This window comes from Hemitrygon akajei, chromosome 7, assembly GCF_048418815.1.
Source record: "Hemitrygon akajei chromosome 7, sHemAka1.3, whole genome shotgun sequence".
NCBI classification, from domain to species: Eukaryota; Metazoa; Chordata; class Chondrichthyes; order Myliobatiformes; family Dasyatidae; genus Hemitrygon; species Hemitrygon akajei.
In genome coordinates, this window is record NC_133130.1 from 45,509,127 (window position 1) to 45,535,009 (window position 25,883).

General features: G+C 39.4%; 1 protein-coding gene across 5 annotated transcripts in view; it reads right to left on the minus strand.

Annotated features, from left to right (window-relative positions):
- The window catches only part of ubr2 (ubiquitin protein ligase E3 component n-recognin 2), a 229,502-nt gene that overhangs the window by 41,323 nt on the left and 162,296 nt on the right, over window positions 1-25,883 (minus strand). For 4 of the 5 annotated variants that reach the window (XM_073050723.1, XM_073050719.1, XM_073050720.1 and 1 more), the window contains 5 exons: window positions 14,874-15,073; window positions 14,468-14,561; window positions 12,677-12,838; window positions 8,646-8,755; window positions 6,551-6,623 (listed from right to left, as the gene is read on the minus strand). In XM_073050723.1, the coding sequence (XP_072906824.1) occupies window positions 6,551-6,623; window positions 8,646-8,755; window positions 12,677-12,838; window positions 14,468-14,561; window positions 14,874-15,073 (639 nt within the window). The remainder of the gene's footprint in view (window positions 1-6,550; window positions 6,624-8,645; window positions 8,756-12,676; window positions 12,839-14,467; window positions 14,562-14,873; window positions 15,074-25,883) is intronic. The other variant, XM_073050721.1, reaches the window with a different exon arrangement.

Sequence of the window (25,883 nt, forward strand, 5' to 3'; positions counted from 1 at the left end):
TTCTCTTGAAGATCAGAGTGAAGATCTATGCATAGAGCCAAAAGCGATGAGGGAGATCTTAAATGGATTTTTACATCTGTATTTACTCTGGAGCTAGCCAATTCTATAGAAATGAGGCAAAACAGCAGTTAGGTCATGGACCATATAAGGATTAGCAGAGGATGTTTTGCTGTGTTGAAGCAAATTAGAGTTGATAAATACACAAGGCCTGACAAGGTGTTCACTTTGACCCTATGGGAGGCTAGTGCAGAGATATTTAAATCATTCTTAACAACAGGTGAGGTGCCAAAGGATTGAAGGATAGCTAATGTTGTTCCATTGTTTAAGAAAGGCTCTAAAAATAAGCAGTGCAATTACAGCCAGGTGAGCCTGACATCAGTAGTGGTAAAGTAGCTGGAAGATATTCTCAGGGACTGAATGTATCCAAGTACTTGGATAGACAAGGATTGATTAGGGATAGCCAAAATGATTTTCTGTGTGGTAGGTCATGTCTAACCAATCATAAACAAGAAAAAGAATCTGCAGATGCTAGAAATCTAAGCAACACACACAAAATGCTGGAGGAACTCAGCAGACCAGGCAGCATCTAAGGAGTGAACAGTCGACATTTCAAACCGGCACCCTTCATCAGGAAGTCAGTGCAAGAAGATGGGGGAAGGGGTGGAAGAAATACAAGGTAGTAGGTGATAGGTGAAACCAGGAGGAGGGTGGGGTGAAGTCAATTGCTGAAAGAGATAAAGGGCTGGAGAAGGGGGCATCTGATAGGAGAGGACAGAAGGCCGTGGAAAAAAGGGAAGGGGGAGGAGCACCAGAGGGAGGTGATGAGCAGGTAAGAGAGTATGGCGAGAGAGGAAAATGGGAATGGGAAATGGGGAGGGATGGGGGGTAGCCTCTACTGAAAGTTTGAGAAATCTATGTTCTTGCCATTAGGTTGGAGGCTACCCAGGCAGAATATAAAGTGTTGCTCCTCCAACCTGAGTGTGGCTTCATCACGGCAGTAGAGGAGGTCATGGACTGACATGTAGGAATGGGAATGGGTAATAAAATTGAAATGGGTGGTCATTGGAAAATCCCCTTTTTCTGGTAGACAGAGCGCAGATGCTCAGCAAAGCTGTTTCCCAATCTAGGTCGAGTCTCACCAACATACAGGAGGCCAGATCAGGAGTCATCTACACCCCCAACAGATTCACAGGTGAAGTGTCGCCTCACCTGGACAGACTGTTTTGGGTCCTGAATGGTACTGAGGGAGGAGGTATAGGGGCAGGTGCAGCACTTGTTCCACTTGCAAGGATAAGTACCAGGAGGGAGATCCATGGAGAGGGACGAATGGGCAAGAGAACCGGTTAGGGAGCGATCCCTGCAGGAAGTAGACAGCGTAGGGGGGCAGGGAAAGATGTGCTTGGTAGTGAGATACATTAGAGATAGAGGAAAGTGTGGAGAATTATTTGCTGGACTCTTGTCCAAGCTGCACCAACTGCCCGTTAACACCCCGTAAGCTTTCTTAACTACCCTATCTACCTGTGAGGCAACTTTCAGGGATCTGTGGACATGTACTCCCAGATCCTTCTGCTCCTCCACACTACTAAGTATCCTGCCATTTACTTTGTACTCTGCCTTGGAGTTTGTCCTTCCAAAGTGTACCACCTCACACTTCTCCGGGTTGAACTCCATCTGCCACTGCTCAGCCCACTTCTGCATCCTATCAATGTCTCTCTGCAATCTTCGACAATCCTCTACACTATCTACAACACCACCAACCTTTGTGCCATCTGCAAACTTGCCAACCCACCCTTCTACCCTCACATCCAGGTCGTTAATAAAAATCACAAAAAGTAGAGGTCCCAGAACAGATCCTTGTGGGACACCACTAGTCACAACCCTCCAATCTGAATGTACTCCCTCCACCACAACCCTCTGCCTTCTGCAGGCAAGCCATTTCTGAATCCACCTGGCCAAACTTCCCTGGATCCCATGCCTTCTGACTTTCTGAATAAGCCTACCGTGTGGAACCTTGTCAAATGCCTTACTAAAATCCATGTAGATCACATCCACTGCACTACCCTCATCTATATGCCTGGTCACCTCCTCAAAGAACTCTATCAGGCTTGTTGGGCACAATCTGCCCTTCACAAAGCCATGCTGACTGTCCCTGATCAGACCATGATTCTCTAAATGCCCATAGATCCTATCTCTAAGAATCTTTTCCAACAGCTTTCCCACCACAGGTGTAAGGCTCACTGGTCTATAATTACCCGGACTATCCCTACTACCTTTTCTGAACAAGGGGACAAAATTCGCCTCCCTCCAATCCTCCGGTACCATTCCTGTGGACAACAAGGACATAAAGATCCTAGCCAGAGGCTCAGCAATCTCTTCCCTTTCCCCGTGGAGCAGCCTGGGGAATATTCCATCAGGCCCCGGGGACTTATCCATCCTAATGTATTTTAACAACTCCAACACCTCCTCTCCCTTAATATCAACATTTTCCAGAACATCAACCTCACTCATATTGTCCTCACCGTCATCAAGTTCCCTCTCAGTGGTGAATACCAAAGAGAAGTATTCATTGAGGACCTCGCTCACTTCCACAGCCTCCAGGCACATCTTCCCACTTTTATCTCTAATCGGTCCTACCTTCACTCCTGTCATACTTTTGTTCTTCACATAACTGAAGAATGCCTTGGGGTTTTCCTTTACCCTACTCGCCAAGGCCTTCTCATGACCCCTTCTTGCTCTTCTCAGCTCCTTCTTAAGGTCCTTTCTTGCTACCCTATATTCCTCAATAGACCCATCTGATCCTTGCTTCCTAAACCTCATGTATGCTGCCTTCTTCAACCTGACTAGATTTTCCACTTCACTTGTCACCCATGGTTCCTTCACCCTACCATTCTTTATCTTCCTCACCGGGACAAATTTATCCCTAACATCCTGCAAGATATCCCTAAACATCGACCACATGTCCATAGTACATTTCCCTGCAAAAACATCATCCCAATTCACACCCGCAAGTTCTAGCCTTATAGCCTCCTAATTTGCCCTTCCCCAATTAAAAATTTTCCTGTCCTCTCTGATTCTATCCTTTTCCATGATAATGCTAAAGGTCAGGAAGCGGTGATCACTGTCCCCCAGATGCTCACCCACTGACAGATCTGTGACCTGACCCGTTTCGTTACCTAATACTAGATCTAGTATGACATTCCCCCTAGTGGGCCTGTCAACATACTGTGACAGGAATCCATCCTGGACACACTTACCAAACTCTGCCCCATCTAAACCCTTGGAACTAATCAAGTGCCAATCAATATTAGGGAAGTTAAAGTCACCCATGATAACAACCCTGTTATTTTTGCACCTTTCCAAAATCTGCCTCCCAATCTGCTCCTCGGTATCTCTGCTGCTACCAGGGGGCCTATAGAATACCCCCAGTAGACTAACTGTTCCCTTCCTGTTCCTGACTTCCACCCATACTGACTCAAAAGAGGATCCTGCTACATTACCCACCCTTTCTGTAGCTGTAATAGTATCCCTGACCAGTAATGCCACCCCTACTCCCCTTTCCCCCCCCCCCCCATCCCTTTTAAAGCACTGAAATCCAGGAATATTGAGAATCCATTCTTGCCCTGGTGCCAGCCAAGTCTCTGTAATGGCCACTACATCATAATTCCATCTATGTATCCAAGCTCATCACCCTTGTTCCTGATGCTTCTTGCATTGAAGTACACACACTTTAGCCCTTCTACCTTACTACCTTTATTCTGCTGCTCTTTCCTCAAAGCCTCTCTATATGTTAGATCTGGCTTTACTCCATGCACTTCTTTCCCTGCTCTATCGCAACGGGTCCCATCCCCCTTGCAAATTAGTTTAAACCCTCCTGAACCATGCTAGCAAACCTACCAGCAAGGATATTGCTCCCCCTCGAGTTCAGGTGCAACCCACCCAATCTGTACAGGTCCCACCTTCCCCAGAAGAGATCCCAATGGTCCAAAAATCTAAAACCCTGCCCCCTGCACCAACTCCTCAGCCACGCATTCAAATGCCATCTCCTCCAATTCTTCCCATCACTATCACATAGTTCTGGCATGTACTATGCATGTACTGGCATAAACTGAATGAGTTTCCTTGTAAATTGTAGTTAGCCTGGCTCGGCGGATAGTGGGGTGGTAGGTGAGGACAAGAGGAATCCTATCTCTGGTGGGGTGGCGGGGGAACAGGGTGACAGAAGATATGAGAAATGGAAGAGATGGAGGTGAGGTTAGCATTGATGGCAGAGGAAGGAAAGTCCCTTTCTTTAAAGGATCAGGACGTCTCATTAGTTCTGGAATATAAAGCTTCATCCTGAGAGCAGATGTGGCAGATATGGAGGAATTGAGAGAAGGAGATGGCATTTTTACAAGCGACAGAGTAGGGTGAGCTATCGTCCATGTAGCTGCGAGAATCAGTAAGCTACATGGTATATCAGTAGATAAACTGTCTCCATCCAGAGATAGAGACAGAGAGATTGAGAAAGGGGGGAAGGTGTCAGAAATGGTCCAGGTAAATTTGATGGCAGAGTGATTCCTGTGCTTGTGTTTTGGTCTCCTGTATATCACTGAGACCCGATGAAGATTGGGAGACCGCTTCGCTAAGCACCTATGCTCCATCCGCCAGAAAAAGCAGGAAATCCAGTGGCTGCCCATTTTAATTCTACTTCCCATTCCCACATATGAGTCCGTTCCTCCTCTACTGCCATGATAAGGCCACTCCCATGTTAGAGGAGCAACACCTTATATTCTGTCTGGGTTGCTTCCAACCTGGTGATATGAACATTGATTTCTCTAACTTCTGGTGATGGCCCCATCCTCTCACCACTTCCCCATTTCTGTGTCACTCTCTCACATTTTTCCTTACCTGCCCATCACCGCCCTTTGGTGCTTCTCCTCCATCTCTTTCTTCCATGTCCTTCTGTCCTCTCCCATCAGAATCTCCCTTCTCCAGCCCTTTATCCCTTTCACCAATCGATTTCCCAGCTCTTCACTTCATCCTTCCCCCTCTCCCGGTCTTACCTATTACCTACTACCTTGAATTTCTTCCTCCTCCCCCCCCCCCCCCCCAACACTACCTTCTTACACTGACTTTTCATATTTTTTCTCCAGTCTTGATGAGGTGTCTCAGCCCAAAATGTCAACTGTTTATTCTTTTATACAGATGCTAAGTTCCTCCAGTATTTTGTGTCATGTCTAACCAATCTTACAGTTTTCTTACCAGGAAAGTTAATGAAGGCAAGGCTGTGCAAGTTGTCTACATGGACTTTAGCAAGGCCTTTGACAAGGTCCTGCATGGGAGGTTGGTTAAGAAGATTCAGTAGTTTGGCATTCAGATTGAGGTAGTTAATTGGATTAGGCATTGGCTTCATGGGAGAAGCCAGAGAGTGGAAGTAGATGGTTGACTGGAGACCTCTGACAAGTAGTGTGCCACAGGGTCCGCTGTTCTTTGTCATCTGTGTCAATGATCTCGATAATAACGCAAACTGGATCAGCAAATTTACTGATGACACCAGGATTGGGGGGGGGGGGGGGGGGGGGCTGTGGTGGACAGTGAAGAAGGTTAAGTTCACAGGATCTGGACCAGCTGGAAAAATGGGCAGAAAAATGGCAGATGGAATTTATTGCAGACAAGTGTAACATGCTGCCCTTTGGGAGGACAAACCAGGGTAGGACTTACACAGTGAGCAGTCTGGGAATACAGATTCATAATTCCTTGTAAGTGATGTCACAGGTATGTAGATAGGGTTGTAAAGATAGCTTTTGACACATTGGCCTTCATAAATCAGAATATGCTGAAGTTGAAAAAGGTGGTGAGGCCTAATTTGGAGTATTGTGTCCAGTTTTGGTCACCTACCTACAGGAAAGATATCAATAAGATTAAAAGAGTGCACAGAAAATTTGCAAGATTGTTGCTGAGACTTTGGGGAGAGATATAGGGAAAGGTTAAATAAGTTAGGACTTTATTCCCTAAAGGTATACAAAATTATGAGGTGTATAGATAGGGTAAATGCAAGCAGACTTTTTTCCCCACTGAGATTAAGTGTGACTGCAACTAGAGGTCATGGGTTGAGAGTGGAAGGGAAAATATTTAAGGGGAACACGAGGAGAAATTCATTCACTTAGAGGACTGTGGAACAAGCTGCCAACAGAAGCGATGGATATGGACAGCTACAGTCCAAGTGCAGGTTACTGGGCTGAAGGGCCTGTTTCTGTGCTATAGTTTTCTATGACTTCATGAATCTATAGATAGCCAGTGCCTTCATCATGTTGTTACAGAGCTACAGAAATGGGACTCTTGAGCTTGCATCAGCTGAAATGAACTTTAAATTATATCTGCCTACAATTATAGTTAACCAGCAATATAACTATTACATTGAAAGACAAAACTGCTATTCCCATTAAATGCTGTCAATTAATTTCAATTTACATTTTTATTTATCTAAACTGTCTATTGTGAACAAATCTTCTACAAGAGCACTGAAAAAAAAAGATATTTTTGAGAATACCATAATGCTCTAAATACATACTTTGGCTTTATGTCAGGTCTAAATCCCTCAGGGGCTTCAATTCCTTCTAGACTGGCACTGGAGGAGTTATCTGCTAAATCAGGAAATGATACATGGTTGACATACTTTTAACTTAATTTCAAACATCCATTTTTTTAAACTTTAAACCAAAGGCATCCATGAATGTGCAGAGAGCTGCCAGCAATATATATTCAAAATCCCACTTAGCCAGAAAGATGGAGCAGACTTTTTAGTGATATTTATGGGAATCACCTTGACTATATCCCTTGTTTTGGTTTTAATATATTTACTCCTTAAAAGCAGTATTCAAAGTTATTTATCATGTAACAATTGCTAACTGTTCAGATTTGAGAATTAAGTTGAATGTGTATGAATCAGCCCAGATTGTTCTCATTCAGGGAACAAATGTTTATTGCATATATTTTGATAAATATATCACTTATGATAATCAAGAAAAACTAATTTAACTTGGAAGTGGATATAATGTGGTACAAGTTTTAACAACTAGTAAAAAAGCAACATCAGTATAGAAACCAATGAATCAATGATTGTTTGCAAAAGAGTCTTAACATGTATCTCACCCAATTAGTGTTTCCAACCTGTCCTGTTAATAGTGTTTGTAAAGATTTATATAATGTAACTGGACAGATATTACATTTAGCAAATGCTATGGGTTGAAGACAACAGAAATAAAATTGGAATGCTGAATCATAAATAAAAAATAACAATAAGGGTCACCACTTTGTTTTTTATTTTATTCAATCACAAATTGTGGTTATTGTGTACCAGCATTTATTTCCCATTCCTGTGTGCTCTCAAGAGAGTAGTTATGAGCTTCCTCACATTGCTGCTGGCTTTCAATTGAAGGTGCAATCAGAATATTATTAGGTTGCAAATTTCAAGATTCAGTCTCAAAGACAATGAAACATGAGGATATTTTGGGAGGTACTACCGGAATAAATCAGGCAAGTAAATACAGTGAACTTTGGGGATGGATCATGCTGTAGTGTCAGAGAGCAAATGCTTGGAATAACAGAGTGCCAATCAAATGGGTTGTTTTGTCCTGCCTGGTTTTGCACTGCAGTGCTCCTTGACATCATGACTTATATCAAATTACTTTGGAGCATAATATTTTAAAAATACACCATTCAACTTCAAGTGGTTTGCATTTATGGGAAAAAACTAAACAAGGTGCTCACGCATCATACAAACTCGCTTGATATACTTCATCTTAATATTAAACACACAGTTTACCTGAAAATTATTGGGTTAAAGAGAGATTGGATAAACATCCTATAGTTCTGACTATGACTCAGCAGGAAAAGGATAAATAATGGTTCCTTTCAGAAGCAGTGAAAGATTGCATTTGCAAGCTGCCTCTTATGCTGAATATGGGGTAGCTAAGAAGAGCTTTAAGTTTGCTTCCATTAAACATATTTGATAACAATGTCATTATATGGCCATTAACAGTTAGTCTAAATCATATATGTCAAACTCAAGGCCCGCGGGCCAAATCCGGCCCGCGGTGGAATTATCTTTGGCCCACGAGATAATATCTAATTACTATTAAAGCTGGCCCCAGTAATCGAAGCGCCTATGGCGTATGATATGGCTAATGCTGAGTTTATTCAGGTAGCAGGTTTTCAGGGTTTTTAGTGTTTATTTGGCAGTCTTCTTCATAAGAAACGGAATTTGTAAAGTGAAACACTTTGTAGTTATAGCAGAGACTGAGACACATGAGAGCAGGCTGAAAAAACGGAGGCAACGAAAGCTGCGTTCGCACGCGTCCGACTGATCCGGCCCGCATGAAGCTGCATTTTGCTCAATCCGGCCCGTGACCTAAAATGAGTTTGACACCCCTGGTCTAAATAAATAGAGCAGAACAATAATAATTAGTCTGTATGGATTGAAATCTTTTTTCTCTCAGTAAGTTTCAGTAACCTTTGCTTTGGCTTGTATTGTATCATAGACATACAAATTATCTTGATTATGAAAGATGAAAAAAAATCACAGGTAGACTATTTTTCATTTTCATTATCATAATTCTGTTTATCCAGAAAATACATGCATTAATTGAAATTCTTTAAGAGCTTACCAGATACTGGCTGCTTATCCTGGATTTTTCTTAATACATTCAAATGTTGCAAAGTACACTTCAGCCATTGAGATAAAACAGGAATGCCCGAAAAGCTTTTTGAATTGTTACTGAAAACACAAAAATACAGGGCTGATTTTTTGCTACAGTAATGCTACCCCAATGGATTCATTATGCAGAATTCCATAATGCTTTCAGTGAAACTAACATTTTTATCACATTTCCTGGTCCTTAATAGGTTTAGTGTAGAATACTAAATCAAACAAATTTTAACAGGATGGCATAATTCTAAACTTTTCTTTTTGACTATGAACCTTAGTACATAGTACTATGCTTTCTTTAACATAATTATGCTGAAAGAGATGACAATTATATCCAAGAGGACCACAGCCTTATTGTGATTTGAAGGTGACCCTGGGGAGCTATGTTTGCTGGAGTCAGGGCCTTGTGCTTTGGCACTTAGTTTGGTAACCCATGCCAAACAGGTTAAAGGATAGCAGCCAGACTAAGAGTAGTCCAGTAGTTCTCCAGGTTCGGGGTTCAGAGTAGGGCTAACAGCTCTGACTGGTCAAACAAAACTGTTACAGAAACAACAATGAAGAATCCTTCTACATCTGTGTGTGATGGCACCCCTGAGTCTCCAAACAGGCCTTGTATAGCTGACAGTACTGAAAATCGAGAGGAAGCTACTGGCATGATGTAGCAACCAAATAGCCAAGGGCAGACAGAGATGAAGGAACTTTACTGCTGCCCTAAGCGCCTTTCACTTAGAAAGGTTCAAAGTAAATTTATTATCAATGTATGTATATATTACTATATACATTCTTCAGATTCATTTTCGTGTGGGCATTCACAGTAGGATAAAGAAATAAAGTAGAATCAATGAGAAATTATACACAAAAATTGACAAATAACCAATGTGTAAAAGGAGACAAACCAAATAAATACAAAAAAGACAAATAAATAACAGACAAATAAGTAAATAAATAAATAAATATTGAGAACATGAGCTGTAGTGTCATTGAAACAGTCCATAACTTGTGGAAAAAGTGAATGAAGTTAGGCACTCTGGTTCAGGAGTCTGATGGTTGAAGGGTTAATACTGTTCCTGAACTTCATCAAGTTTATTGTCATTTAACTATATACATGCATATTGTCACAAGACAACATTTCTCCAAACAGGGTGTATAGCACAGTCGTACACATAACACATATATAGCACACAATAACTCGGGAAAGTGGGAAAGTAAGAATTAAATCTACAAATGAATTACACATAAACAAAGTAAAGTGCATAAATTAAATATTGCAGAGTACAAAATAAATTAAACAAAGACACTTAGCGGTGTGCAACCTATAGCTCCTGTATCTCCTTCCAAATATCAGCAGCAAGAAGAGAGCACGGCCTGAACGGTGCGGGTCCTCGATGATGGATGCTGCTTTCATGTGCCAGCACTCCTTGCGCTCGATGGTGGTGAGGGCTTTGCCTGTGATGGATTGGGCTGTTTCCACCACTTTTCAAAGGAAAAACTGAGGGGAATTCCAAACAATTGGAAGAATATATTGTATTAGGTAGGGCAAAGAAAGTGGCCATAAAAAGCCAGTGTCAGAAGATTCAGGTATTGAATAGTGGCAAGAGAAAGTTTCAACTCTCTGCAATTACCTAGTATTCTGCATTAATTACTCATAAAGTTGGATCTGATCTTCATTCAAGTCACAATAATATACAAACACAATCTGCCTAAGCTAATGACACACAAACAAATGTACTTTTCATATGTTTATTGAACACATTGTTTAACCTTTCACACCCCAGGCTGGAAAAAGTATGTGAATTCTTGTATGTAATAATTGGTAGAACCTCCTTTAGCAGCAATAACCTCCACCAAACGTTTCCTGTAGTTGCTGATCAGACTTGCACAATGGCGAGAAGGAATTCTAGACCTTTCCTCCATACAAAACTGTCTCAATATTTCTGGGATACCTTGCATGAGCAGTCCTCTTCAGGTCATGGTACAGCATCTCAATTGAGTTACGGTCAGGACTCTGACTTGGCCATTTCAAAACATGAATGTTCTTTTTAAACCACTCTGTTGATTTACTCTTGGGTTTTGGATCATTGTCTTGTTGCATCATTCAACTTCTATTAAGCTTCAGACGATGGACCACTACCCTGATATTCTCCTGTAAAATGTCTTGATGCAATTTTCAATTCATGGTTCCCTCAAAAATTCCAAGCTGTCCAAACCCTGAGGTGGCAAAGCAGCCCCAAACCACGATGCTACCACCATGCTTCACAGTTGGGATGAGGTTTTGGTGTTGGTGTGTAGTGCCCTTTTTCCTCCAGAAATAGCAGTATGCATTTCTGCCAAAAAGTTCAACTTTTGACTCATCTGTCCACAGAACATTGTTCCAGAAGCATTGTAGAACATCCAGGTGGTCTTTTGCAAATTTGAGATATGCAGCAATGCTATTTCTGGAGATAAAGTGGTTTCCTCCATAATGCCCATCCACGAACACCATTCTTGTTCAGTACACTTCTTATAGATGTCCTGCAAAGATCGCACCAAGTTCTTTTTCACTTTCAGCATGGATGAAAGTAAAAAAGAACTTGGTGTGATCTTTGCAGGACATCTACAAGAGTAGCAAAAGTAACAAATATCTTCTATTTGAAGACAATTTCTCTTACTATGGACTGAGAACATTTAAGTGTTTAAAAATGCCTTTTGTAGCCTTTTCCAGCTTCATGCATCTCTACAATTCTTCTTGTTCGGTTCTCTGAAAGATGTTTTGATTGAGGCATGTTGCACATAAACAGATCTAACAGATCTTTCTTGAGAAGAGCAGGTTCTGATTTTGTGTGTCTTTTTTTTTATATATAGGGCAGGGCACCTCTACAACCTGCACCTCCAATTTCATCTCATTGACTGGAACACCTGACTCCAAACAGCTTTTGTAAAAGGCATCACCCCAGAGGTTCACATACTTTTTTTGAACTTAGACTGTGATTGTTTAAATGGCCTACTCAGTATTGACGAGAAGTACAACTGTTAGTGTTATTAGTTTAGGCAGATTGTGTTTGTCTATTATTGAAACTTGAAGATCCCACCACATTTTATGAGTAATTAATGCAGAAAACCAAGTAATTGCAAAGGTTTCACAAACTTTTTCTTGCAACTGTTTATATGGCAAAACTGGTGATGATTTCAGAAAATCATCCACAGCTTTGAGAGAGTTTTTGGAGGAATCTGCAAAAATAGCATATTTTTGTGCTGTATTACAGGAGTCAACTTTTATTTGCAAGGAAATGTAGTGAATGAAACAGAGAGGCAGTAGCAAAGATTAGTGTAGCTGACTGAATTGATTAGCATACAGCAATGTGCTACTGATAAATAGGATGTCATTCATATTATTGTTACAGTTAGAATTATCAAACCTTAAATACACTTGAAAGTTTCTATTACACGTACTTAAAATTATCTGGAAATAAGAGGTAGAATTGTTACTAGATGCTGCTTGTTTGCAAATGCTGGAACTGGAGCAAAAGATAAACTGCTGGAAGAAGTCAGTGGATCAAGCTGCATATTTGAAGGCAAAGGGATGGTCATAGTTTTGGGTCAAGACCTATAACCATGGTAGAAAATCGCTGCACTTGGCCCAATGTACCAATATTCTGAAATTACTGTGGAGCATACCACTTTAAGATTCACACCAACAGTTGCACTGTACTATTTGAAAACAGTAGGTCAAGGAATAAGATAAAGATAGTGGAGTGCCAAGTGCAATAATAGCAAAGTGGACCCTTCAAATTTGCCCATCAATGATAAAGCTCTTGGAATCTAAGATTTTGCACAAGACATCAAAGTTTTCAACTGGCATATGAATATATTTGCTCATATTCAGACTTCAAAGTATACCTGCAACTGTTGTTCCATTGTCTGTAGTTGCTAATTAGCGGTATAATGGCTATATGGAGAATAGAGTTACCGTACTCAACACGCATAATACTGGACACAATAATACAATCTAACCTGTTCTGTGGGTTCCAAGATGAAGGAAGCAAAGGGATTACTGTATTGCTCAAACATTCACAGAGAGGACAAAGAAACTCTCCATTCTCCACATCGTAGCTAGTGTGCACCCTTAATCTCTGTTGTCTACGCTGTTCTTTTGCTTGAACTGCATCAAAATAACTGCAAAAAGAATAATATTTAATTAGAATTTTTAAACTTACATAAAAATAACTGTAAGCTCAAGAGAAATTATAATTGTATTTTAGCTCAATGTGTGCATCCGTGTATATAAAAATACTACTTTAAGAATTAAAGTACTCTAACCCATATGTTTTGGTCATGTGTAAGTCTAAATAATTTTTGGAGGGATGTGTTTGAAATATTATCTAAAGTTATATATATATGGATGTTCAACCTAATCCACTTACAGCAATTTTTGGGATTTTTCCCAGAGGAAGCAAGCAAAGAGTCTGCTTCCGCCCAACATGTGATAGCTTTTTCAACTTTACTGGCTAGGAGAACTATTTTGCTACACTGGAAAGAATCTAACACACCTACTGTTTTCTATTGGCTCTCCTCCATTATGTCATGTCTAAGTTTGGAGAAAATTAGAAGCCGGACATTTGATACATCCTTTGATTTTGAACAAGTCTGGCGACCCGTTATTCAATATTTTCACATGATTTAATTTATCTTTATTTATTTATTTTTCTTTATTCTCTTTGGAGAAAATCCTTATCCATGAAGGTTTGGAGATGACTGGAAGGATGTGTTTTTTTTCCTCTCTTTTTTAAAAAAGTTTATCCTCAACTGGACTGCCCAATCTTTCTTTTTCTTTTGTTTCAGTTTAGTTAGTGGGGTTTTCTTTCTTTAGTAATAAAATTTTCAATCTTTCTTTACAATTGCTATGAGGAGTTATAATTTCTTTCTGACCATTGTATATATAACAGCATAATATATTACCTATTTGATTCTGATATTATATACTTTCTGTTTTTACTATTGCTGTTTATATGTCTTTTATATTATCTACTTGTTAAACTCTTTCGATTTGTATATTCTTTATTTGAAAATCAATAAAAAAGATTGAAAAATGAAAGAATTAAAAATTCAATTCAGTCTACCATTTGAAGAGCTCAGTAGAATATAGGAAAGAATTGTAAAGGAACTTAATCTTTGACCCAAGATCCTGCTGGGCACACAAAGGGCTAAAGGGTTCCCAACCTGGGGTCCGTGGACCCCTCAGTTAATGGTATGAATCTTTGGCATAGAAAAGGTTGAGCACCCCTGAGTTAAAGGGTCAGTAGATATAACTAAATAGAATGCTGTTAGTCCTGAGTATTTAAATATCTTGACAAAATAGGAAGAATATTTGTTTCTAATTGATAGTAACATGGTTTAAAATTACAGTAAACTAAGCTAGAGGACAGAAAATTAAATAGCTTACTGTGAAATGTTACATAATCATATAGCTTCAGCAGATTATGTGAAATATGCCATAACTAATCATTAAGTAATTTATTTATACAGCTGAAGTATCTTTCTGGGCAAGAACAATAGATAGTGACCAGTGAAAACAAGAGAACCTGCTTGAAATACCCAGTAGGCCATTTTGCATTTGTGAAAAGAGAAGCAGAACCAATTTTTCAGGATAACTCATCAGATTTTAGCTGTGGGGAAAAAACTTGTTTCAGCATTGAAAAATTCACTGATCACCATTTGCGAAGATCAGTGGAATGTTTCAGACACCAGCCTAAACTTTTTGAATGGTGAAGGGAACTACATTTGTTATGAAGATTTTGTACTAACCTCTGCCAGCAGTGGGCATGCATGATGTGTCCACAGCTACCTATATGGGTACCACAGGTCAAATCTGGCTGCATGATCAATGGGTCATAGTTTTCTAATGAAGAGAAATAAAAACACATTGAAAATGAACCTAACACTTAATAAATGGTGAATTTGAAAAAGCATGTTTTCCAATAAACATGAATTTAAAATTATGCTGATTTCAGGAAAACAAAATACACCCATTTAAAATATTTTAGGCCAACAAGGTATATTATGTAATCAAATTTAAAGACTCTCCTAATACAGCTAAAATCTGCCATTTTCCTGACTTAACAACAGTGAAAACATAAATAAAATTGTTGAAATCCCAGTAAAGAATTTTTTCCTTCGATGATAACTCATAGTTTCAAAAAAGTGAAGTCACCTGGATCCTGAATGGTTCTTGTCCTGTTCTTTGATAAGACAGTTGACCTTTGAACAAATGATGCCAAAACCATTGCTTTGTTATTAACTTTGATCTCTTGTTCCTCCTGACACAAGATGCATGTCACAACTTGCTTCTTTTCAAAAACCTTTGTTTGTCTGGGACCCAAAGCAATCAATGCAGCGTCAGGAACTATTGGGCTACAGGGGAAAACAAAATGACAGTATTAGTTTACCTGGGTTTAAAGAAAAATCATTCAATTAGGTGCCACATGAGAGATTATTGCACAAGTTTAGAGTAATATGATTGTGGCTAAGGTGTCAGCAGAAATTAATTAAAATAAAATAAAGGATGGAATAAGCAAAACATTTTTATTTTGGTGTCACTGGTAGCAGCATTTATAAACCATACCGAAATGTCCTAAGAATCTGATAATTAAGCCAACCTCATGAACCACTGCAGGCATCCAGAAGGTGAAGACACTTCTGCAGAAATGTTGTGTTGTCAAGTTGGATTAAATGGTAATTTTTGTGCTGCTGAAGGATCAGTGCTTGGTCCTCAACTGGTAAGAACTAATATCAATTTATGGGAGGAGGTTGAGAGCAACAAGTTCACTGACAGGATAGGGAAATGGGATCATAAACTGAGAAGGCGGCATAAAAAGACTGCAAGTGGAGAAGGAAGTCAAATAACTGGACAAGATGGTGGCAGATAAAAATAATGTAGGGAAATATAAAATTAGTCATATTAGGAAAAATGGCAAGCCAAATTTTATTTTTAAAAGGAGAGATGAAAGTAAATGTAGAGTTTAATATATTTACACAGAAGTCACAGTAACAACAATGCAGAAGTTAAGCAAATGGTACATTAACCTTTATTACACAAGGATTAGAGTGCAAGACTAAATAATTAATGCGACAACCACATAAACCACTGATAAATTATATTTAGATCTTTGACTTTGTCATCTATTAAGGGATATGTTTAACTGAGCAAGGTTTAAGTAAAATGTAGTGGATTTCTTTTCTGGGAAGAGAGACAAGTCCCTATAAGTTATGCTCCCTAAACTTAGGGGAGTAAGAATGATCAAATCTTTGAAGGATTTGACAAGACAGATATTGAGAAACTATTTTCCTTACTCTATTTCTAATATCTGCAAAATTACACAATATTGGGCTGGTTATTTACTACTGAAATGGGCTGTCGAGCCACTCTTATTGTAGTATTTACAGTCACTTACTGTTTCTATTCCTCAAGTTCTTAAAAACATAACATAACGAAAAGCAGGAGGATGCAATTTGTTCCCTTGCTTTCATTTTACTATTAAGGTCACTGTCAGTTGAGGATGACACTCCACCACCAGCATATTTGCGAAGAACCTTCCTGAGACACAGAGTGGGATTTGTCGAGTTACGCCACCATCAATATGATCTTCTGAGTTCGTCAGGTTCAGAAAAGTGTATTGCTCATAACCTACACTTAAACACAGCCTTTGTAGATCTAACTAAGGCACTTGATACTGTAAACAGAGGGGCGCTCTGGACAATCCTGTCAAAACTGGCTGACCAAGCAAATTTGTCAATCTCATCTACCTTTTTCAGAACAATGTGCAATGCCCTGGTTCATATTTTTTGCTATTAAGCTATATGTATTTCATTTAGCAGCTCTGTAAGAGCAATCTGTTCTGCTGTCAGCCTGTTTGGGTTACTGTTGAAGATAAGGGATGACGAGGAATGTGTACCATCCAATTAGGATGGTAGAATTAGGGGGAGGCTTTCTTGGTGAGGGACATTAAAGTTGGTCTTGGGGATTTTTGGTTCGGCAGGAGATGAAGAGAGAAGATGCTGGGGAGAACCAGTCATAGTGCACAATTTGGCGGGAGACCCAATTGTTCGAGATGGATTGCGAGTGAAGTTCGGAAGATGGTGTGTGCTTTCACATCAACTGAGGGCCCAGCATGTGAGTGACCGAGAAGTTCAAGATGAGCTCCAACTTGTGCACATTGACTGTTTAATTAAAATAGGCCCTTTTCTTTTTGCTTGCTAACCCTTCAGTTAAGATTCCTTTAAACATATGCAGTGTACTGTCTGTTATTTCATGGCACTGATTAGTAACTAGGTAGCAAATTACACAGAATCCACACAAACTGATGTTTGGGGCAGGAGAGCCTTCTCAGTCTCACGAGTTTGGCGGGACCAGAGAGTGTTTTCCCGAGACCTACACAGCCAAATGTGACTGGCCATGTTCTCTCCAACAGAGATACCTCAGAATTATTCAGTATTTAAAATGGAGAGTGGCATGGTTTGTGCTGGCTTCTGTGCAGTTTAGCATGTTCTTCAAAAATGTGCTGAACCATGCAGTCAGAGATTTTGAATGTGGTGCCTATCTGAAGTTCAGGCTTGATGGATCCCTCTTTGACCTGAGTTGTCTGAATGTCAGAACAAAGATAGTTAGGAAATTCATTGCTCTGATGGCTCATATTGAGTCTGAACTTCAGCTAACTGTTGACAACATTGCCAAAGCTTTGTGCTTCTTTAGTCTTACCATCGGCCTCGGCAAGACAACCTGCTCCTGAATATGCTGCTACTGCCTTCCCTTTCACTCTGAAAGGAACAAGCCCAAAGATGGTGGAAGAATGCAAGTATCTTAATGCCAGGATTTAAGGCCGGCCAGAGCTTTGGTCAGTACAACATCCACATGTCTACAAAACTAAAGGCATACAAAGCTTTTGTTCTCAGCAATCTCCTGTGTGGATGTGAAACTTGAACCGCTTATAGAAGACACCTCAAAATGCCAGAGGGCTTTCACATGCATAGTCTGAGGTCAATTCTTAGCATCCTATAGCAGAATCAAGTCACAAACATAGAGGTCCTCAACAGGGCAGGGAGCACAAGCTTCGAGGCCATGATTGCAAAGCACAACTTTGGTAGATAGGGAATGTCACATGTATGAAGAATTCCCAAATCCCCAAACAGCTACAGTATGGTGAGCATTCTCTGAGCAAGAGAAAATGAGGTAGGTCTTGTAAAAGGTTCAAAGACTGCATGTAGAGTAATACTGCACACGTTAATCTTGTTCCCAAACAGCTGGAACAGAGACCAGGGTGGTTGGTAAGCCTTGGCTGGAATTGCTCACAGCCACCTAGAGGAGAGGCACCAAGCAAGACAAGTCACTGCACGACAGAGGAAAGTAAATGGTAGCTCCACTACCAGAACTAGGACAGTTTCCATGTCCTTATCGTGGACATACATGTCACTTACAACTTGGACTCAACAGCCACCTTTGAATGCACAACAAAAGAACTGCACAAATCTGTCATCATTGAATCAATCAAGATCATAGCTACTCTTTTACAAGCAAAATTGTTTAGCATGAATCCATATTCTTGATGTTTTTAATATACAACTATCCATAAATCATAGGAGAGATTTAGGCCATTTAGCCCATTGCTCACTCCACCATTCAATCGTAATTGATTTCCCTCCCGACTACATTCACCTGCCTTCTTCCCATAACTTCCCTATCAACCTCCACTCTAAATATACCCAATGACTCGAACTTCACAGCTGTCAGTGTGAATTCCAGAGATTCACCACCCTTTGGCTAAAGAAATTCCTCCCCATCTTTGTTCTAAAGGTACATCCTTCTATTCAGAGGATATGCCCTCTCGTCTCAGACTCTCAAACTAGAGGAAACATCCTCTCCACACTTTTTAATATTCAGTAGAATTCAATGAGATTCTCCCCTCATTCTTCTAAACTCCAGTGAGTCTAAGCTCTAAGCTTAATCTAGACCTTCTCCACTCTAAATATACCCAGCAAATACTTTCTAAGATCCAAATATTCTAAATGTTGTTTGACCAATGTCTTATTAGTAGGCCTTCGCATTACATCCTTGCTTTTATATTCTAGCCCTCTTGAAATGAATACTAACATTATACTTGCATTCCTTTCTACCAATTCAACCTGCAGTTAACCTTCAGGGAATTCTGCACAAGGACTTATAAATCCCTTTACACCTCTGATTCTGAATTTGCTCCCTACTTAGAAAATAGTTGAGACCTTTATTCCTTCTACAAAAGTGCTTGGCAATACACTTCTCTGCACTGCCTTCCATCTGCCACTTTTTTGCCCATTCTCCAAATCTGTTTAAGATTTTGCAGACACCCTGCTCCTACACCTACCCTTTTATCACCTGCAAACCTGGCCACAAAGGTATCCATTCTGTTATCCACATTATTAACATATAATATGAAAAATAGTAGACCCAACACTGACCCGTCTGGAACACCATTAGTCACTGGCAGCAAACAGGAAAAGCTCCCCCCCCTTAATTCCCACTTTTTGCCTTCTGTCAGTCAGCCAATCTTCTGTCCATGCTAGTATATTCCCTGTAATACAACAGGTAAAAGGCATGATAGCATAGCAGCTAGCATAATGCTATTACAGAAGCAGTGATGGGTTCAGTTCCACTGCTGTCTGCAAGGTGTTTGTACATTCCCCCTGTGACTGTGTGGGTTTCTCCTGAGTGCTCTGGTTTCCTTCCACATTCCAAAGACATACAGTAATTAGTCACATTGGTTGGAACAGGTGCTTTTTGGCCAGAAGGGCCCGTTACTGTGCTGAATTGCTCAATAAAAACAGCCACTGACTTTCTTTTGTCTATCCCGCCTGTTATTACCTCAATAAGTGCAATGGATTGCCAGGGTAGATTTCTGCTTAAGGAAGCTACAATGTCTATTTTATCCTGTGCCTCCACATACCCCAAAATCTCATCCTTAATAGTAAACTTTTGCCAACTACTGAAGTCAGGCGAACCACCCTATAATTGTCTGTTCTGCCTCTCCCTCTTGAATTGAATTGACTTTATTACTTAACTCCTTCAAATACAGGAAGAGTTAAAATCTTTACTTTACATCTCCATTCAAATGTGCAATGTGCAATTATAGTAATTTATAATAAATGTTATTGAACAACAGGATAGTCAAAATAACATAGAAATACAGTAGCGACAGTATGAATTAAGCAGTCTGACGGCCTAGTGGAAAATGTTGTCCTGGAGCCTGCTGGTCCTGGCTTTTACGCTGTGATACGGTTTCCTGAATGGTAGCAGCTGGAACAGATTGCGGTTGGGGTGACTTGCTTCTCCAATGATCCTTCGGGCTCTTTTTACACACCTGACTTTGTAAATATCCTGAATAGTGGGAAGTTCACATCCACAGATGTGCTGGGCTGTCCGCACCACTCTCTGCAGAGTCCTGCGATTAAGGGAGGTACAGTTCCCAAACCAGGCAGTGATGCAGCCAGTCAGGATGCTGTCAATTGTGCCCCTATAGATAGTTCTTAGGATTTGGGGGGGCATACCAAACTTCTTCAACCATCTGAGGTGAAAGAGGCACTGTTGTGCCTTTTTCACCATAGCCGTTATGTGCAGACCACGTGAGATCCTCGGTGATGTTTATGCCGAGGATCTTAAAGCTGTTCACCTTCTCAACCCCAGATCCTTTGATGCCTATAGGAGTTAGCCTGCCTCCATTCCTCCTGCAGTCCACAACCAGCTCCTTTGCTTTTGCGACATTGAGGGACAGGTTGTTTTCTTGACACCACTGTGTCTGGGTGATGACTTCTTCTCTGTAGGCTGCCTCATTATTATTTGATATTAGACCAATCAGTGTAGTGTCATCAGCAAATTTAATTAGCAGATTGGAGCTGTGGGTGGAGACACAGTCATGGTACAGAGAGTAAAGGAGGGGGCTCAGTACACAGCCCTGAGGGGCACCTGTGTTGAGGATCAGAGGGGCACAGATGAAGGAGCCCACTCTAACCACCTGCCAGCAATCTGACAGGAAGTCCAGGATCCAGCTACACAAGGCAGGATGAAGGCCGATGTAACTGAGCTTGTCGAGCCTGGAGGGAATTATGGTGTTGAATGCTGAATTGCAGTCCAAGAACAGCATTCTCACATAAACATCCCTCTTCACCAGGTGTGTAAGGACGGTGTGTAGAGCTGTGGCTATTGCGTTGTCTGTTGATCGGTCATGCCGGTAGGCGAATTGTAGGGGTCTGGTGTGGTTGGGAGCAAGCTTCAGATGTAGTCCTTGATCAGCCTCTCAAAGCATTTGCTTGTTATTGAGGTGAGAGCGACAGGATGCCAGTCATTCAGAATTCCTCTTCTTAAAGAATGGAGTGACAAATGCAATTTTCCAGTCCTCCGGAGACATTCCAAAATATATTGTTTCTTGAAAGGTAACTACTAATGCCTCCATAATATCTTTAGCTGCCATTTTTGTTCTGAATATACTCAACAACTGAGTCTTCCTAACCCTCTTTGATGTGGAATTCCAAAGACTGTTTAAACTTCGAGTGAAAAAACACTTGTCATCTCAGTCTTGAATGGCTGACCCCATATTTTGATGCAATGACACCAAGTTTCAGGCACCCAACCCAGGAGTAACATCCTGGATCTACAGAGTTAAACTCATATGAATTCAGCAGAGTGAAGTTTATACAAGTTGATCAGCAATGATGAACAGAAGTCAATTGTTTAAATCCATGCGAGCTTTGAGAATTAAATCAGGCTTAACAAAAATCCAAAGTAACACTGAACCCTTTTGCAGTAATTTAAAAAAAATTTACAGAAGTGCTCAGACCTCTTCATTTATTTTGGATGAAGAAGTCAATTCAATTCTATTCATCTTCCAATTTTTACCTAAAATGAATGATCATTTCAAAGAACTGTCCAATTTTCTTTTAGTTCTGTATTTATTATCATTTAGTTATTTGCTCATTCCATACAGGGTTGGGGGCAGGCCCTGCCTGTTGGTGCTACCTTCCAGTGTCCACACAGTGGAAGATAAGCTGGATTGTGTTCATCTGCTGCTACACCTGCATGAGATGAATACTGCTGCAGGCAGGCTTGTCCTTGCAGAAACATGGCTCCAGGACAACATCTATGCACACCATCAATAAAGAGTCCATGATACTCAAGGATTTGGACTATGTTAGTATTTTTGAAATGTTATTTTTCAAAGTTCAAAGTCAATTTATTATTGAAGTATGTATACTACAGGCAACCTTGAGATTTGACTCCTTATAGCAGAACAAAAAAAATCCAATAGAACCAATTAAAAAAGACAAACACCTAAAATGAAAAAAAAAATCATGCAAATAATAGAAATAAGTAAATACAACCAGAATTAAAGTTCACAAAAATGAGTCCACGGCCACAAAGCCAGTCACAGTCAGTCCAGGAGCCCTTTAGTTGCCTCATTTCACGGTATAGATGAATAAACATCACAAGAAGTGAGCAGAACACTGGCCATCCCTCTCTTCTGGACCCGACACCCTTACCTTTTTGATTTGGCCTGGTGATTAAATAAGCCAAACAGAAGGTCATTCCTTGCTCTTGGACCCAGGCCCTGTCACTTTAATACACCCTTGGGTCCAGGACCTGTCATCTTGATTCGGCCCATACCTGACTTTTCCAATTCAGCCTGGCACTTAAATCAATCAAACCTCGGCTTATTCCTTGCTCTTGGGCCTGGGCCCCACCGCCTCGATTTGGCCCATGCATATTATGCTGCAACTCTCCTGCATCTATGAGACTTCAATTCATTTCATTTTTAGAATCTTTTTATTGATACGTAATCATCAACAGCTATAAAATGATACCAAACTTTAATGGATTAATATGCATACAATTAATAAAGCTGAAGAAAAGAAAAATGAACCGATATTGAAATATAAAAATGGGGAAAAAAATTATATATCAAGAAAAGAAGGGAAAAAAAGAACCCCATCTAACTAAAAAAAAACCCATTAGGAATTAAGCCCCTGGAGCAATACGTTTGACCATCATCTAAATATATAAAAAAAAGTCATCAACCGTCATTTCATATTTATATAAAAAAAATAAAATTGGAAGGAAACCATATAACTTAATTCAAATTAAATGATAATATTTGGCAAAAGAACCCCATCTTCTCTCAAAATCAAATTGAGGATCAAAAGTTCTACTTCTGATTTTTTCCAAACTAAGACATAACATCACTTGAGAAAACCATTCAATTAATGTAGGGGAAGAAATATCTTTCCATTTTAATAAAATAGCTCTTCTTGCCATCAGTGTAACAAATGCAATTACATGTTGATCTGAAGATGAGATACCCTGAATATGATGCGGAACTATTCCAAATAGAACAGTCAATCTATTAGGTTGTAAATTAATTTTCAAAGCTTTAGAACTTGTAGAAAATAAAGATTTCCAAAACGATTGTAAAGAAGAACATGACCAGAACATATGTGACAAAGTAGCTACTTCAGTTTTACATCTACCACAATAGTTATCTATACTAGGAAATATTTTAGATAGTCTCTCCTTTGTTAAGTAATAACGGTGTACAATTTTAAATTGAATTAAACAATGGTTGGCACATACAGAAGAATTTATGTTTTTCAAAACTCAAAGCCAATCTTCATTAACAAAGGTCATATTAAGTTCTCTCTCTCAATCTTGTTTAATCTTTAGTGATAGGTTCTCTTTTTGTAACAAAAATAAATTATAAATTCTGCCAATGGAACCTTTCACTAAGGGATTCAATTTCAAAATGGTATCCAACAAATCAGATGCTTGTAAATATGGAAACTTAGGTAAATATTATTGTAAAAACTGTCTAACCTGAAAATATTGCAAAAAATGTGTATGAGCAAGAGAAAATTTATTAACTCCTCAAAAGTCATCAATCAACCATCACAAAATAAATCTGTAAAAGAATGAATTCCTTTATTTTTCCATAGAAGAAAAATGGGGTCAGTTGTTGAAGGTTTAAATAAAAAATTTTGATATAAAAAACTAGATAACTTAAATTGTTTAAGATTAAAAGAATTACGGAACTGAACCCAAATCCGTAGGGATTGTTTAATAACTGGATAGAGATTTAAATTTGGAATTTTAGAGAGCTGTAAAGGTAATAGAGCTCCTAAAATTGAAGTTAAATGAAATTGTTTAACAGCTTTTAATTCCAAATCAACCCATAATGGTTTTTGGCTCTTATCAAGCTAATATAACCAAAAACATAACTGTCTAATATTCACAGCCCAATAATAGTCTTAAATTAGGAAGTGCAAGTCCACAATCTTTTTTAATCTTTTGTAAATGATACTTATTAATTCTAGGTCTCTTATTGTTCTAAATAAAAGAAGAAATAAGAGAGTCAATTTGACCGAAAATTTTTTAGTTAAAGAGATAGGTATATTTTGGAAAACATATAAAAATCTAGGTAAAATCATCATTTTCACAGCATGAATATGACTTATTAAAGAAAAAGTAAGTGGATTCCATCTAGAAAGTAACTGTTTCATGGAGTCCATTAAAGGAACTATATTCGCTTTATGGAGATCTTTATATTTTTTAGTAATGATAATACCTAAATTTCTAAATGTATTAACAATTCTAAAAGGAATATTATATGTACTAAGATGAACATTTAATTGAAACAATTCACTTTTATTCAAGTTAAGTTTATATCCTGAAAATTTACCAAAATTTTTAAGTGTTTCAACAAGATTAGGAATTGATTCCTCAAGATTTGAAATAAAAACCAAAAGATCATCTGCATAAAGAGAAATCTTATGTATGGTTCCATTCACAGAGATACCATGGATATTTTTAGCTTTATGTAATGTTATAGCTAAAGGTTCCAAAACAAGATTAAATAATAAAAGGACTTAATGGTCATCCCTGTCTAGTGCCACAAGAAAGTGAGAATAAAAGAAGACCGGCAGTTATTAATAATGACTGTGGCAATAGGATTCTTATAAATCATTTGAATCCATTTATTGAAATTATAACCAAAACCAAATTTTTCTAATACTTTAAACAAATATGGCCACTCAACTCTATCAAATGCCTTTTCTGCATAGAGAGAGATAACACATTGAGGTTGCTTAGATAATGATGAATATATAATGTTCATCAATCTCCGAATGTTAGAGAAAGAATAAAGGCCTTTAATAAAGCCCGTTTGATCCATAGAAATAATTTTAGTTAAAATATTTTACAAGCGATTAGCCAATATTTTAGAGAGAATTTTTGCATCCACATTTAATAGCGAAATAGGTCTATATGATGAACATTCAACAGATCTTTATCTTTTTAAGAATTAAGTGTTACGAATGTGCCGCAACTCTAAGGGGCCGAAGGGTACAAAGTCGCCCCCCTCCTTTTTGAGAATCGCAAGATCGCTATTAATTCGGGTCTGGGACCCAGGAAATGAGAGAGAGACACGCAGAATCCACAAGGTTTGGAATGTGTCCTGGCCTCAGCGAAACAAAAAACCCTGATAACGGCTATTGTCTCTTGGAGACAGAATTGTGTATTGAGTACTGTACTATTCATTGAAGCCCCTCAGGGGACGACCAGAGTGGGCTGGTTGAGGGATTGCATCATCCCAACCTGATTGACATCTGAGACCACGTGAGTAAGGATAAAAGAGGGTCTGGGGAACAACCCCTTTAGACGCACCAGGAGAAACGCTAGAAATCCCGTGACAGCGTTTAATAGCGACAGCTGGTGGGGGCTCGTGTGTGTCCTTCCCTTGCCTGGGATTGGCGGGCTCACCATGGAAGAACGGCTTAGCTAAAGGAGAGGCCACAAGTGAACGGCCACACCAACAAGACTCCGACGGATCGAAATCATAAAAGAAATCAGCAAGTTTTTCTCCCAAACCTCTCTCTCTCTCCAACCATTGCAACCCAGCGGTCCCCAAAGGCTGCAGCCTGCATGAACTGAGTGAACTTTATATTTCCATCGGACAGTACATTATCCCCTAGACAACGATAGAGCTTATTTCTTATTATTATTATACCCGCACTTTTAGATTTAGTATTGATGACGTATATTATCTGTATATTTGCATTGATATTAATTTTGTGTATTTTTACTAATAAATACTGTTAAAAATAGTATCATCAGACTTCAACGGACCTCTCCATCTTTGCTGGTAAGTGACCC